General features: G+C 49.5%; 2 protein-coding genes across 4 annotated transcripts in view; one reads left to right on the top strand and one right to left on the bottom strand.

Annotated features, from left to right (window-relative positions):
* CC1H2orf76 (chromosome C1 C2orf76 homolog) overlaps positions 1 to 1,641 on the bottom strand; it is a 61,908-nt gene extending 60,267 nt beyond the window's left edge. The window contains exon 1 of one of the 3 annotated variants that reach the window (XM_007091150.3): positions 1,608 to 1,641. The gene's annotated coding sequence lies outside the window, so the exon portion shown is untranslated. Of the gene's footprint in view, positions 1 to 1,561 lie in introns of all 3 variants that reach the window. The other 2 variants (XM_007091149.3, XM_007091147.3) reach the window with 2 other exon arrangements.
* Positions 1,642 to 1,753: 112 nt separating this feature from the next.
* Positions 1,754 to 7,342, top strand: DBI (diazepam binding inhibitor, acyl-CoA binding protein). Its single transcript, XM_007091152.2, has 4 exons — positions 1,754 to 1,878; positions 2,912 to 3,029; positions 5,589 to 5,651; positions 7,046 to 7,342. Exons 1-4 carry the CDS (start codon positions 1,870 to 1,872, stop codon positions 7,117 to 7,119), a joined length of 264 nt encoding a protein of 87 aa, XP_007091214.1. The 5' UTR covers positions 1,754 to 1,869; the 3' UTR covers positions 7,120 to 7,342.
* The last annotated feature ends 8,403 nt before the right edge of the window (positions 7,343 to 15,745 follow it).

Below are 15,745 nucleotides of genomic sequence, written 5' to 3'. Positions count from 1 at the left end.
AAAAAAACTATACTTCTTAAGATTCAAATGTAATCTCCCCCAGTGTAACTCCAAACTTTTTGTCAATTTGTTTGGCTTTGCTTTCTCTACCAAAATTACACAGAGACTAAAATAGAGCCTCCGGATTTGTTCTTTGCTACTGGCCTCCACTTCTCCCCAAACATTTTAAAAAGGCTGGCCTACACTAGTTAGGAAATTACCTCCGAAATCTTCCACCCCACCTTTTTTTCTAAACTCCTATGGCCATAAATTGGGGAGGGGGGTGTGTGGATTTGTAGTCTAGTCCTCTTGACACAAATTAGGAATTGAAAAGGAATCATCTCCTTTCCTTTTTTTCAAGTTTATTTTTATTTATTTTGAGAGAGAGAAAGAGAATCCCAAGCAGGCTCCCCACTGTCAGCGCAGAGCCGGACATGGGGCTCAATCTCACAACGGTGAGAACATGATCTGGGCCAAAATCTAGAGTCGGATACTTCACCGAATGAGCCACCCAGGAGCCCCATCTTTTTTTAAATGATCTCCAGAGAATTTTCCATCAATTCCCTCCCTTCAGCCAGCTTTGTAACCACTACCAGAAAATTCTTATCATCCTCAAACTCTGCCATCCACCTGTGCTGCTCCTTTCTGTTCCCATGGAGAATATCACCCTAACTTTGTAAAGACCTGACCTCTCAGTCTCATCCTCTGCTTAAAAGCCTGACTTCCTATCTCAAAATTAAAGTCAAAACCCATATAGTACCTATAAAGGCCACGCTCTCCGTCACCTAGCCAGCCTGCCACCTCTTTCAACTCTCCAGTCTCCTCTCTTTCTTCTCTTTCCCTCCACTCCCTGGTCACACCTTTACATTATTTTCTGCCTGGAAATTCTGTTGAGGGGCTTTCTCAAATGTTACCTTCCCTTGCCCTCCACCTCCCATGTAAAACTAAACTTCCAACCCCCTATCTCCCTAACAAACTTTCTACTTATTTTGTTAACTATCATCCCCAATGTTCCAGGAATGCAGGAATTTATCTGTTTCCTTCACTGCTGTATCATCAAGGTCTAAAAGAGCGCAAGTTAGGTAGCAGAGAGTTCAGTAAACATTTGTCAATGAAGAGTCATTCACTTGACAGGCACTTGCTGGGTACCTGGTCCGGGCCGGGTTTGTTAAGGCAAATAAGACACTGGCAAAGCTTTTAATGCACCCGATGGAGAAATGCAACACAAAACTGCATTGCAGGACCGCAAACTTAAAGCCACGGGCAGGTCACAGACACGCCCAAAGCTCAGAGGAAGAGGCCTCGGCTTTGCCTTTCTGGGGCCGGTCCAGCTTCCCACGGAGCAGTTCTCCACGGACGGATCCCGGAGGGTCTCCTCTAGACCCCCGAGAGGAGCAGGCGCACTCGCCCTCCCCAGGCCTGAGAGGTTGCTAGTCCAGAGCCGCAACTTCCGGGCTCTTCACTCCAGATACACGATTTAATGAAACAAATTTAAAAGCCTCTGCTCTTCAGCCACCGCCCCTTCCTCTCTGCCCCGCGGTGCATTCCCCCACGGCGGCCCGGAGCTGAACCCCGCTCGGACCTGCCTGCACGGACCCACTAGCACGCCCGACTTCCGCGGCCCAGACCTGTTCCCGGCGTCCCGTTCGGCTCCACTCTGCGCCTGTGCGAGCAAACCCACGTGGGTTCGGGAGAGGTTGGCCGCGCGGCGGAGGCTGAACACGCCCCCCGCGTGAGGCTGGCTTCTGATTGGCTGCCTGTCGCTGGCCTGGCCCGGTTGGAGCCGCCTGCGGCTGCGCCTCTAAAGGCGCTGCCAGTCGAGTCTTGTGCTACTGCTTCCTGCTCTTGGCCGCCTCGCTCACTCCCTGGAATCCTTGCAACCCCGCCGGCATGTCTCAGGTATAGCTTGTGCCTAGCCTGGCTGCCAAGGTGCGGCGGGGCTAGAAACTGGGGGGGGCCGAGGGGGGTACTATCCCGTAAGCAGAACTCCGCAGAGTCTTTCCCGTCCCGGCCCCGCTGTGCCTCCTGGACCCGTGCCCCGCTCTCTTTGCACAGAGCTTTGTGAGCGGAACTTTCCAGGTTTGGACTTAGGTACCCACCGGTAACTGCTGGAAAGTTGCCCGTGGGGTGGACTCCGCGGTGAGGCAGGAACAAGAGTTGGAGAAGAGGGTCCTAGGGAGAAAGATGGCAGGTAGAGGGTTGCATGGATTGAAGGAGCAAGGGGACCGAGTTCCCCATCCGGAAGGTCAGGGCAAGAGTAGGGAAGCCATGCAGAATGGGAAAGCAAGGAAGTGGTTGTTAACAGTTTAGAGGTCAGGGGACTCAGGGGCCGAGTGTCCAACGTACGAGAAGGGGAGAGGTGACCCAGAGGCCTTTCCCTCCTTGGAATGTAGCCTCTTTTCTGAGACCGAGCTGTGTGGAATGACCTCTGACTCATCACCTCTCTCCAATTGGAACACCAGAAGAGAGGTTGGCGCTGGACTCCTGGTCCCCGGGGGGGGAGGGGTCCAATGGCCTCTGGCCAGCCGCACTCAAAACTGTACCCATCTCAGCTGTTTCAAACACGCTGTGCTAGTCCTATCCACAAGTCCAGGCTTTACTGGGACCCCGGCCTGGCCCAGGGGTGGTCAGGCAGTTGGCCACGCTGCTTTTTCAATGAAGTGAATGCCTACTGCAGGCACTCCTAACTTTCCTCCTTCACCACTGTGTTTCTAGCACCTGATAGTGAGAGCATCCAGTACATAGTTGTCCATCGAATGAGTGAACCAATGTGCTTCCCTTCCTTGTTTTGCTGAATCTTTCTGGCTTCCCTCTTGGGGAGATGAGAAGACACACTGCTTTTCCTCAGGGGCATCTCAGGAGTGCTGCCTTTCCAACCTGTCTCTCCCCATTACTGAGCTCTATTTAGGCCTTTCCTCTCCCCCACGTTTAGGCTGAGTTTGACAAAGCTGCTGAGGATGTTAAGCACCTCAAGACCAAGCCAGCAGATGATGAGATGTTGTTCATCTACGGCCACTACAAACAAGCAACTGTGGGTGACATAAACACAGGTATGCTGAGATGAGCTTGGGAAGGCCCCGCATCAAAGCAGGCTCAGCAGCCTTGATGGGTGCTGGAGCTCTTCTAATCTGTGGGATCTGCACTCTCAAAACCGCCCGAAGCCCTACTCTTCACGTGGGACATGGTAATAGTTCATGGGGCTCCCCCCGCTCCTCACGAAGATCACGTTCCTGAATGGGACTCACAGACCCTGCACTGTTCTCAGTGGCTCAGGTCGCGGAATTCAAACCCGAGTTTGGGGAGGACTTTGCGGGGTATCACCAGCATTTTCCATCTACTTGGGAAGAAGCAAAGACCCCAGCTTGGAAGAGACTTGGTCTCAACTCAGTAGTAGCTTTGTTGAACCACACTGCTTCAGTAGCATGCCTCCCCAGACAGTCAGGACGGAAGTCAGAGCACTTGGCAGCCTGATGTCGGGAGCAGAGAAGCAGCTGGCTTCCTGTGGCAGGTCAGAAGCCGTTTTGCTGACCACAGCCCTGATGACCATTTCTCGCCTATCAAAAAATCTTGGTACAGATTTTGAGGCCATAGTCTAGACTACCATAGTCTGAAGACAGCCTTTCCCCCCTTGGACGGTTTTTATTCTGCCCCTAAGTCCCTGAAACCCAGCTGTATACTGAGGCAACAGCACGATTCACTCTATGCAAGGGCTCAGAGGCGGTGGCCATGGCAGCCCAGAAGGAGGTCACCCCCTTGTCTGTTCAGGAGGGTGGCATGGCCCCCAGTTCCACTGCAGTTGGGGTGGAGGGTGGAGCAAGTCGGTGGCTGCCAGCCATCTGGAAGCAGGAGATGGTGCCCAGAGCTAAGGATCATGAGCAGCACCAAATCAAAGTTCACAGGAAGGGCTTAGCTGAGAGAGGTCTAGGGGCAAAGATGAGTTTTATGCTAGGTTTATAAATTCTCTATCCTCCCAGGGAGGAGGGAGAGAGATGAAGTGGGGGTGGCCGGAGGGGCTGAGATGCTTTTCTGCCAGACAGGATTTTCACAGACACTGGCCTCTGCCCTTCTTTTGCAGGAGCATACAAAGACTGGCTTGAGTAACTCTCACTTCCTGACAGCGGAGGCTTCGGCGCCTTCTAGGGCGGCACCGTCCAGATACAGTCACCACTAGCCACGTGTGGCCATCTAAATTGAAATTAGAAAGAGTTAAAAAAAAAAAATCCAAAGCTCAGTCCTCAGTCGCACAAGTCACCTATCAGGTGCCACAAGAGGCAGGTGGCCCTGAGTTAGTGCAAATGTATGTCTCCATCTGCACAAAAAGGGCTGTTGGAGTGCGCTTGCTCTCCTAGATGATGACTCTGCAGGTGCACCTCCTGGTACCCCTGGGAATACCTCCCTGAAAGCACCTGCGGAGACTTGATGTTTCTCAGACACAGTGGTCCCGGCGGTGGGCACTGCCACTGCTCCTTTTGCCTTTGCTCTCGGCATGGCAGTAAAATAGGTCAGCGGGGAGGTGGCGAGGGTGTTTCCCAGGTGCAGCTGAGGACAGGCCTGGGAGCATAAAATCATGGTATAACTTTAAGGATGCTTTGCCTTCGGGGAGAACAACTGCCCACAAATCATCAAGAATTAGACTAACAATTTGGTAGAAAAATGGGGCAAGGATATGAACAGACTGTTCACAGGAAAAGACTCCCAGAAAACTGATAGCAATAATAGCATGAAGGAGAAGAACTGGGTGGCTGAGAGCAGGGGTGGGAGGGAAACTTTATAGTAGCCCTCTTTATAGCATTATATAGCTTATATAGCAAGCCATATAAATGGATATAGTACGTGTTTAAAAAAAAAAAATGTTTTTAAGTATGCCTTTTAAAAGAAATCTTGGAGGGGCGCCTGGGTGGCTCAGTCAGTTGGGCGTCCGACTTCAGCTCAGGTCATGATCTCACAGTTCGTGAGTTCGAGCCCTGCGTCGGGCTCTGTGCTGACAGCTCACAGCCTGGAGCCTGCTTCACATTCTGTGTCTCCCTCTCTCTCTGCCCCTTCCCTGCTCATGCTGTGTCTCTCTCTGTCTCAAAAATAAATAAACATTAAAAAAAAAAAATTTTTTTTTAAATAAAAAGAAAAAAGAAATCTTGGAGTTGTTTAACTTTTAAAACAAAGACCATCTAGTAATGAAAAGTTTTCTTACTATTTTCTTTAGATCATAAGTTTGGGTTTCTGTACATCTGGGTTTCTAAAGACAGAACCCACTATGCTAGACCCATTTAACTCCATAACAGAGCCTGGAAGGAACAGATGAAGTGAAAGATGGCTTTCAGGGCAAGAACATCGATAATGTTCTCCGTTAGAACTTGAAGCAGATCCGGGGCACCTGGGTGGCTCAGCCGGTTGACGGTTGGACTTCGGTTCAGGTTGTGATCTCACGGTTCATGAGTTCAAGCCCCGCATCAGGTTGCCGTCTGCTCTCAGCACAGAGCCTGCTTTAGATCCTCTGCCCCCGCCCCTCTCTGCCCCTCCCCCACGCATGCACATGCACTCTTTCAAAAATAAAACATTTTTTTAAAAAAAGGCTTGTAGCGGATCTAATGTCCTTTCTTCCCTTGTTTCAGAACGGCCTGGACTGTTGGATCTCAAAGGCAAGGCCAAGTGGGATGCCTGGAATCAGCTGAAAGGTGATTGTTCTCATCAGTTTCCCCGGCTTGTGAAGCCCAGTAATGAAACACTCTTCATTATGAAGTGTTAGGGGTGAAGAGAGAAAACAAAGTGGATGAGGCCCATGCTAGAAACCGGCCTAACCTAGCCAGAATGGAAAAAAACTGGGCCACCTACTTTTTCTCCTAATACCATGTATGGCTCCTCCAAGAGCCCATCTCTGCGCAATGGCATCATCGGGAGAGGAGGGGCTGGGGCTTACTGAGAAAAGGCTGGGAGGTAATTAGTTGGCCTGGGTTTTCCGTATATTCCTGCACCTTCCTCTCCCCGACAAGGCCGGGTAGTGACCCCCTACCCAAGCAGCCTTCCCCAGCTCCCTTCCAGCCAGAAAGGCACATAAAAGAAAGGAATGAGCTAACGCATGGCAGGCTGCTGGCACATCGTAGGCCCCTGAATGGAGCTATTATATGCTAAGCAACGGCAGCCAAGAAGGAGCCCGGCTCCGACTTAATCACGTGCCACCTGCAGCAGCAGGACCCACAAGTTGGCAGTGAAGTGCCTGCCAGCTTTTGTGTTCTTGCTAGCTCGTTTCTGAATAAGCCCTCTGTCTTCCTGCAAATGGAAAACCCTTGAATTCAAAAAGGGCCAGAATACAATAAATACACTCCTAGGATTTGCAAGGAACTGGGACAGGAATGCCCGTCTGACTGCCCGTTGTCACTGGGCTTTTCTATCCCAGTGTCCGTGTACTCTCCAATGCTTCAGAAAGCACTCGGATTCCCGGCGTATCTCCCCTTCGCCGCAGAACCCAGGAAACTGGGTGTTACTACTAAGGGGTACGGTCAGTGCCCTTTGGACCGCAGCACGAAGGCAAAACTTTGCCTCCTTCCACTCCATGAGCCAGCTGCTTTCACTCAGAGTTCATGAAACTTTACTCACAGCTTCCCTCTGGGGAGAAGAGGGCATCTGGCTTTGCTTTTTCATGGCCACATCTGGCAGATAAGAGCCCGGCAGAGGGCTACTTGATAGGCCAAAGCCAACCATGAGAGGAAGCTGGACAACTAAAGTCACTACAGCTCCCCGTGTTACTTAGGCTTTCCTGCCTGTCCGGAGTGTCCAGCCTCTCTCCCCAGGCTCATTCCAGCAGTGGGGGACTCACATGGCCGGCAGGCCAATGACAAGCCTCAGGACAGCTGTATACACGTTATGGGTTCAGGGCTCTGTGGAGCATTCACCGTGGGCCAGGCTCCTTAGGTATTTCAGGCCAAGCCTGTGAGGTGCAGGTAGTGGAATCCCCACTTTACAAGGGAAACTGAGCCTCAGAGCATTAAAACTGGGGGCTGTCTAGGGCTCCAGTCTGCTGCTTTTCTACCGTGCTGCCTCTCTGACCAATAACCCTGTTGACTCCTTCCAGGGACTTCCAAGGAAGATGCCATGAAAGCTTACATCAACAAAGTAGAAGAGCTAAAGAAAAAATATGGAATATAAGGAACTGGATTTGGCTGCCGGCAATGCATTTCATCTAAACTGATAACAATGCCTTGTTTTTCTAATGCTGTGGATGACGTGAAATGATGAAAATAGCCCATTAACCTAGATCCTGAAGACTCTACAGGATACGGCCCTAACAGAGTAGGGGCTGAAATGGTTACTGACATGCTCTGAGTAGTTTTTATCTGTAGATCAATTAAAAGTGCATTTGTTACTTTAAGTCTTTGGTAATCTGAGTTCTTGAAATCACTTCCTCCGTTCTAATGGCTCTTCCTCACTTCCTTTTTCTAAAGATTTTGTCTGGAAGCGTTGGAGCTCATCCTCCCCTCTGCTAGGGTGCGAGGTAGGGGACCCACCTAGTCTAAGCCTGAAGTGCACACACCTCTGATGGGGAGGAAAAGAATTAGAGAAATAGCTTTTCCTAACTCCTTGTTCCTCCCCATTCCAGCCACATCAGTTGCATGCGCTGGCTGAGACTTCAGGCCACAGGGACTGCCAGTCCTGTGCTGGGGACATCGCTGGCCTCAAGCTCTGAGGAAAGCAGGGTTGACAAATATTTAAGGTTCGTCTGAGGTCCATCCAGTCCGTGGTTCCAGAGCAAATGAACAAGGCCAGAGGCCCCTGTCAGGAATGAACTGTATACCTGCCACGGGGCATCCGCAGAGCCCCAGGCTCACAGGCAGCTGGGCAGGCATAACCGAGTCGGGTGGTGTGGGTGCTTAGCAGGGAAAAAAGGAGATCAGGACCCTGGAGGCCAGGGGTTAAGGTTACAGAGAAGAAAGGCTGGAGCTCGACGCTGGCAGGTGTAGGTTGCTGAAAAGAAAAAAAGAGACAGCTGGCAGGCCCTCCTCACCACATGTTCTACTCCACTCATTTCCACGCTCTTGCAAGGAAGGTTGGGGTTTTCCCATCATGCAGCTGTGGCTGCGGAGGCTAAATTCAAGGAGAAACTCCTTGAGGCCAAGCAGCTCTCCGTTCCCTCCAAAGCCTGTGCCCTGGTCTTAGACATGGTTCAGCCAGAAGAACAGGAGTTACAGTGACTTGCCCAAGGTCACTCCGCTGGTGAATAATCTGAGAGCCAGCATTCACGTGCACGTCTCCCTGGCTCAGGTGCCCGTACCACACAAGGTGGCCCCCCAGGCGTGACCTGTGCTGGAACGGCAGGGAGGGCAACTGTCTGATATGGCTGGAGTATGGCACACCTTCGATGGAAAATGGGACTAGAGAGTGAGAAGCCTTGATAATGAAGTTGAAAAGTACAAAATTTGACCGTCATCAAATGTGATAGGCAGCTGCTGGGAAGGAGATGTGGTCAGAGGTGTTCCGTGAACCTGACTACATCAGTGGGTTTTGAGAATGGTGACCGTCCGGTTCCAGCCCAGCCTGCGCATGGAAAACTAGGCCCAGAAGCTCAGGGGTAGGCAGGAACCTGCTCCCCATGGGGTCAAAGTCCCAAAGCCTAGCCGTGCAACTGGAGTGAAGTGACTTCCTGAGTAGCGATGCCATTTAGGTGGAAGTCTCCCCTGGGTGCTAATGTGACTGAGGGCATGTGGGGCAGGAGGCCCACAGATCTGTTCTCCTCCCACCTGGTTGCCCTGCACCAGCCTGGTGGTGCCAGCCACCAAGGCCGCAGAACTCCCAGGCTTCCATGATCCCTGAGGGAGGCGGTAGGGAGCCATAGCCACACTCCTATTATTATCTGGATTATCTGCTTTGATCAGTTTTTGGCTGCTTCTGGTGTAAACCAAAGGAAAAACCACCCTGAATGGAGCCCAGGGCGTGGTTCTTGTCCACACAGACCTGGCTCCGGGCTCAGGCCCAGCACGCCTACCGCGAGGGTGGGGGTCCGCGTGAGATGAAATTGTGTGAGAAACTCCTGCCACAGAGCGGGTCCCCGGTGTGTGGCACTTCATCCAGAAGTTTTGTCCCGCCAGTTTGAAAACCACTCTTGTCCCTGGGAAAGTCCCTCGAAATCAACGTCTGTCAGAGTCAAGGACCTAGCCCAGAAGCAAAAGGCCCGTCCGCCCACAACTGGCACGGCCTCCAGTCACTGGCTGTCAGTTGTGAGAACCCGCAGGGCCAGCCTCCCACTCAGGTTGGTGAATTTAATCCTGCTTTGAAGTGGGCACCACACCTCAATGCTCTGTAATCGGGAGTACTGGACCCATTATTGAGATGAGGGAATTAAGGCCCAGGTGACGTAAAAATGGATCCAAACCCAGGAGTCTCTGTCCAGGAAGGCCCTGCTTGTCCCCTTCTGTCACATTCTCTCTCATGGCCACTGGCTGCCACTCAGACCTGCATCTCCACTGTCGCTCAGAGGACAAGGGTGACACTTGCCTCACTGGGCTAGCAGAAGGTGCTAGGAAACACCCCACCTGTGCCAGTCTTCCTGCGGAGTGGCTCAGGGAGGCAGGTCACATCTCCCAGGATGGAGCAGGGCCCCAGTGAAACATACTTTTTTAAGCATCTCAGGTGATTCTGAAGCTCTGCGAGGTTTGGGGAGCCCTGAAGCACCCCCATCCCCACCCAGCCCCCACCCCCCCACACACACACACACTATAGAGTAGTGGTACTGATTTCTACCAAAGTAGCAAGTTGTGGTGTTCTAAGAACACATCACCAGTGGGCTCAGGGGTCATGCCTGCTCCAATGGCTTCTGCAGAAGTCCATATACAGCCCAGGGAGGATTCACAGGGTGTCATTTGGGAACAAACGAGGAGGGCAGAGGAGCAGGGCAGGGCACCCAGTCCTCCCCTCTCCTCGGTGAGGCACCCACAGCTCCCCTGAGGTACTTCTTACCTCCAATCTGCCTCTGGCGACAGACTTACCCGTGACTCCCACTGCCATCTCTCAGGTGCCGGATCACAAATCTTCTTGGAGTCACATTTTCTTCATCTATAAAATGGGCTGATAGAATGGGTAAAGAACCTCACAATGCCTGGCAGACACAACTTCCTAGCAGCCCGGAGGCCTTTCCTAATGCACATCCTCACCCTTGATACTTCCTTCCCCATTATCCAGACAGGTCCTGGCCTAGAGCCACAGAAGGCTGTTCCCCACCTTGGCCAGGCTCCATTAAGTGGGAAGTTACTGCAAATGCAAGTGAGTGTAGGTTGTCTCAGGATGTTCTCCCTACACAAGAGTAATTCCAAAAGCCAAAAGCCTGGGAACCAGTGTCAAAGATCAATAAGGGACTTGCTCTGCCACTATATGCCTCAGTTCCTTCATCAATAAAATGAGGCTGAGCAGAAGGGCATTGTCCAGAATAAACAGGAAGGAAAGCCATAGGAGGGGAAAGAGAAGGCACCGGAAATGCCTGCCTTGATGTGAGTCAGGCTGGGAAGTTGTGAGGGGGTGGTTTAAGTAGCCAGATGATTAAAGGTGTTTAAAATTAAATTACAGGTGTTTGGAGTTGAGGACAGGGCAGGAAGAATAACCAGCAGAGGCAGGCTTTAGCAGAGCTCTGCCTTTGGGGCCTGGGTCAAGGCAAGACAACGCCTCTGCCCTTGGCAGCTCCCAAGGAAGAGATCAGAATGTTTCCTCTCTTATTTATTTGTGTGATTCTGCATGACTTCTCTTTTGAAAGAACAAGGGGTAGCTAAGAACAGACCAGAAAATAAGCAAAGCTCCCTCAGGAGTCTAGAGTTTAAAGACAGCTCAGGTGCCATCTTCGCCTCGAAAGATCTGTAAACCACAAACTGCAGGGCAACAGAGGTGCCCTGGGATGCCCTCTCTGCCTTCATCCAGAGAATCCGCCCCCTGCTTTGCAACACCACCCCCACCACTGCCCCGCCTTGGATACAACTCAACCCTTGGAAGAACAGGAATTGATCAACTGACAGCTTTTCCTTTTTTTTTTTTTTTGTAATTTTCTTTATAGTTTTTTTTTTTTTTTTTGAGAGAGAGAGCAAGCATGAGGGAGGGAGGGGCAGAGAGAGAGAGGGAGAGAGAGAGTCCCAAGCAGGCTCTGCACTGTCAGCGTGGAGCCCAACGTGGGGCTCAAACTCACGAACAACGAGATCATGACCTGAGCCGAAATCAAGAGTCGAACACTTAACCTACTGAGCCACCCAGGTGCCCCAACCGATAGCTTTTTCTTAATGTTTTTGAGAGGCCTGAGAAAATTAAAACTTAAAAGCTTAAGTTACGGGAAACTGAAACCTAACCAAGCTTAACCAGCTTGTTCCGCTTCTGTACAATTGCTTGGCGCGCCCATGTATTCCTGATCAATCATTGTTGCCTGGCACATCCGTATATTCCTGATCAACCATTGTTACTTGGCACATCCGTGTACTCCTGATCAATCATTGTGATACCCGTACCCCCGGTTGTGGTCTGACCTAAAGGCAGGAACCAATCGAATACTGTTAAGTGTCCAACTTTAAACACCAACCAATCGCAGCTCTGTAACTGTGGAAAATTCCTGATTTCCCCATGACTTGTTTGTACCTGTCTATAAAAGGGGTGTAAAAACCTCTCTCAGGACCTCTTGGCATCACCGGCAACGAGGGCGCAGAGGTCCAGGTTCGAACCTGCAATAAATGACCCTTGCTGCTTAGCTTTGACTCTGGACTCTGGTGGTTCGTTTTTGGGGGTCTCTTAGACTCTGGGCATTTCATTTTATGATTTGGGGTGAGTATCCTTGCTAAGTAATGAATGAACGTTATTTGAATGAACGGATATTTTCCTTTTGTATGTAGCTGTAAAGTCTGATAAAGTCTTTCCAGGGAAATTGGTGAGAAAGCAAGCATGTGGCACAGCACTGTGGGGAGGGGTAATCTCTGGGGCCCTTGATCCTGGCTGCTGGCCCCGGGGCTGTCACCACCACTTGGATCTGCCAGCCCCAGTGGGGCATGCAGCTGAGTACTGGGAGAGCCCCAGGCCTTTGAGAGTCTCCCTCCCCACCCCCCCCCCCACGCCCCAGCATCCCACTTCAACAAAGACATTCTTGCCCTTGGGGGAAAAGAAGTTTTTTTTTTTTAATTCTGGCATCCGGAATTATGGGAGAATAAATTTCTATTGGTTTAAGCTACCTAGTTTATGTGATTTGTTGCAGGAACCCCAGGAAACTAATGTGCCTGCCCACTCTGTGTGGCTGCCTGTGGGCTGGTTCCCTCCACCGGCAGCCCTCTAGAAGTAAGACCCTGAAGGTCTTTGTCAAGTGCAAATATGACACCATTACCTGGAGGACTCTCTTGCGAACACTCGGTTGGGTTCATCTGTGTTAGAGATCCAGGGCCTTAAAGCATGGGGGTTAGCAGTTTTATCATGAACAGGTAGAGCTTCAGTTGCTGCCCAGGTGACCACACAGAATTCACCCACCAGCCCCAGAGCATGGCCACTGAGTAGGAGAGGTGCCGAAAGAAAAGGAGGACTGCAAAGTGGGAGGGGCTTTGGAGAGGTGATTACCCCACCCTTAACACGGTCTTGCCTCAGTGTGGCCCTGCCAGTACATCGGGTAATATGTTGGGGAGGAAGGAGCCTGGGCTTTGCAGACAGATTTGAATTTGAATCGCGGTGTGACCACTTTTGTTCTTTGAGCAAGTTTCTTATCTTCTCCGAGCCCGAGATAGTTTGTGTATAAAATAGGATGATCTTGGGGCACCTAGGTGGTTCAGTCGATTAAGCCTCTGACTTTGGCTCAGGTCATGGTCTCAGGGTTCACGAGTTTGAACCCCATGTCAGATTCTGTGCCGACAGCTCAGAGCCTGGAACCTGCTTCAGATTCTGTGTCTCCCTCTCTCTCTGCCCCTCCCCTGCTCACTCTCTGTCTCTCAAAAATAAATAAATGTTGGGAAAAAATGTAAATTGCCTCATCTCTACGAGCGAGGATTGAATAAATGCCTAATACACAAAAGACAAATTAATACATGATAGCTATTATTGGTCAACAGAAGAGTTTTGAATAAAGAATGAATTCATCTTTTTTTAGGGTTTTAGGATTTGAGAGGTTCTGACTGAAGTAGCCTACTCTTCCCAGTCTTAAATTGTGTATCTTTTGTGTTCATGTGTAGTTGGACCAGCATCCCTTCTTTGAGGAAATATCTCTGCTCCACTATTCCTGAGGAATTAGCTCAATAGAACCCTAGAATATAGGACAGATACTTTTTCCTAAGGATCCCAGCACGAAAATTCTAGGCAAGAATGATTTCTTGGGCTACCTGACCATGAGTGGACCAATCCCATAGCCAGGAGCATGAAGCACCTTGATTGGCCAGGTCTCAATGGAAAGTTCCCCCATCCTTGGGAATCTCTAGCTGTAGAGATTCCCAATCATAAGCTTGAGCTTCCAGCAGCGTGTTAGAAATTATTTACCATAGCAAAAACTAAAGTTAATATCCAAAGAGAAGCAGGGGCAAAAGAGAGGTAGAAGGAAACACAAAGCTCTGCAATATCATCTGGGTTCTGTATTCAGCTGGCAAGATGCCAGATTTACCCCTGAGCTTTTCAGAAATGTGAGCCATACTTTCCCTTTTCATACTGATATGAGCTGGCTTCTTGTTACTTTCAACACAAAAGGTGTAAAATAGTATCCTTAACTCTTTTTCCTGAGTTGACCTGCCTGGTGGATGTATTAGTCAACTTTTTGTCATTGTAATGCTCTGTAACAAAGAGTTCCCAAAACTCAGTCTTATAAAAATAAGCAAATACTTCTCACTCATGGGTCTGCTGTTCAGCTATGACCCTGATGGGCTTCCCTGAGATCAGCTGAGCCTGAATCCAGGTTGAGGTTTGGGTTTGGGTCTGGTCCATGTATCTCCTTATTCTTGAACTAGCAGGTATCTGGGAGTGTGTTCTTCTCCTAGAAGATTGCAGAAAGTTCGAGAGGCTGAACCAAGGCATGCAAGCACATTCAAAGATTTTGCCTGGGTCATAGTTGCTCACATTTCATTAATCAAAACAAGTCTCATGGCCAAGTCCAAAGGCAGCAGGGCAGGAATGTTTACTCTGCTTACTCCAATGGGAGGCACTACAGAGTTTCCTGGCAAAGAACATGGATATGTAATTCTGTTATAGGGAGGAAGAAAAAAAAAATGGGAACAGTAAGCTGGAGAGAATAGGTTTGAAATCTGGGAAGTTGTAGGTCACAAATGTACTCCACCACTAATGTACTTGACCAAAGGACATTCTCCTGGGTCCACAAAGGTCATCCTCTCCAACCAAGTACCTAATTTTAGAAGAATACACAGGGAGTGATGAGAGAGAAAAAAAGATATACAAGCAGACATGATAGAGGGAGCTCCAGCAGCCATATAGGACCATGAGGAAATCTCGAGAATGGAAACAGAGAAGGATCCCGATTCCTGATGATTGATGATTCTGAAGAAGTATTGGATCATCCTTGGGCTGCTCACCTGAAGACTTCCTTCTGTCAAAGAATAATGCCTTGTGTATTTACGTCACCTTTTTTTCAGGGTACTATTACTCACAGCCAAATACAATTCCTAAGTGACACAGGTACCGTGAATAGTCAGGACTACGTCCACATAAAGTAAGTATGGTAATATTACAGTGTATGGGAACCAGGATTCTGGATCAGAAACTAATGCATTTATTATCTGGGGGTCTCAAAAATTTGATGTTCCAGGAGTAGTAAAAGAATAGAGACACCTGACTGGCTCAGTTGGTAGAGCATGCAACTTCTGATCTCAGGGTCATGAGTTCAAGCACCATGTTGTGGAACCCACTTAAAAACGTATATATTATATATGAAATATATATACTAAATTATAACTATATATGTATATGTATACATATATGTATATATATGTATATAAAGAATAGAATACGAATCTAGGGGATTCTTTTGAGTAAAAATGATCTTTCAAATTTGGGATGTAAGAACATATTCCAGTATGTGATATATTAGTCTCTGCACTTCTCTATATGTTTTATGTATTTTTTTTAAATAGTGGGAGGAAAAGAAATTAGTAGTCCCTCAGGTCAAGTGGACCTAAAGAAAAATCCCTCCAAGCCTCCCCCAGTGGTGAGGGAAATGGTTTGCTTTACACTATCGTGGCCAAGTGGATGATGGCTCCCAACCCTTTGTATCCTTCATGGATAGAATTACAGGGGCACCTGGGTGGCTCTGTCAGCTAAGCATCCGACTTTGGTTCAGGTCATGATCTCACAGTTCATGAGTTCGAGCCCCACGTCGGGCTCTGAGCTGACAGCTCAGAGCCTGGAGCCTGCTTTGGACTCTGTGTCTGCCTTCTCCCGCTCATGCTCTGTCTCTCAAAAATAAGTAAACATTTTAAAAAATTAAAAAAAGAGAAAGAAGAGAATTACATACCCGTGCAACTTTGCTGCCTCACCTTGAAGACCCTCCCAGTAAAATGGCCAGAATTTTCACCTTCACTCCATTGACACGAGGTATGGTCATGAGACTCGCTTTGGCCAATGAAATGTGACCAGACACAAGGCAAGCAAGAGCTGTAAATGGGCCTACTTGGCTTGGTTTGCCCTCATATGCTTTGCCATCTGCCATGAGAAGAATATTCCTGAGGACCCGCTGTCCCAGGGGGATGAGAGACAGATAGATCACACCTAACTTAACCCACAGCCTAAAGTTAAGCCCGGTTGGTCGCAGAGAAGCCCGACTGAGCCACCATCAGCTGAA

This window comes from Panthera tigris, chromosome C1 (genome assembly GCF_018350195.1).
Source record: "Panthera tigris isolate Pti1 chromosome C1, P.tigris_Pti1_mat1.1, whole genome shotgun sequence".
Classification (NCBI taxonomy): domain Eukaryota; kingdom Metazoa; phylum Chordata; class Mammalia; order Carnivora; family Felidae; genus Panthera; species Panthera tigris.
This window is presented reverse-complemented; position numbering and strand designations above follow the sequence as displayed.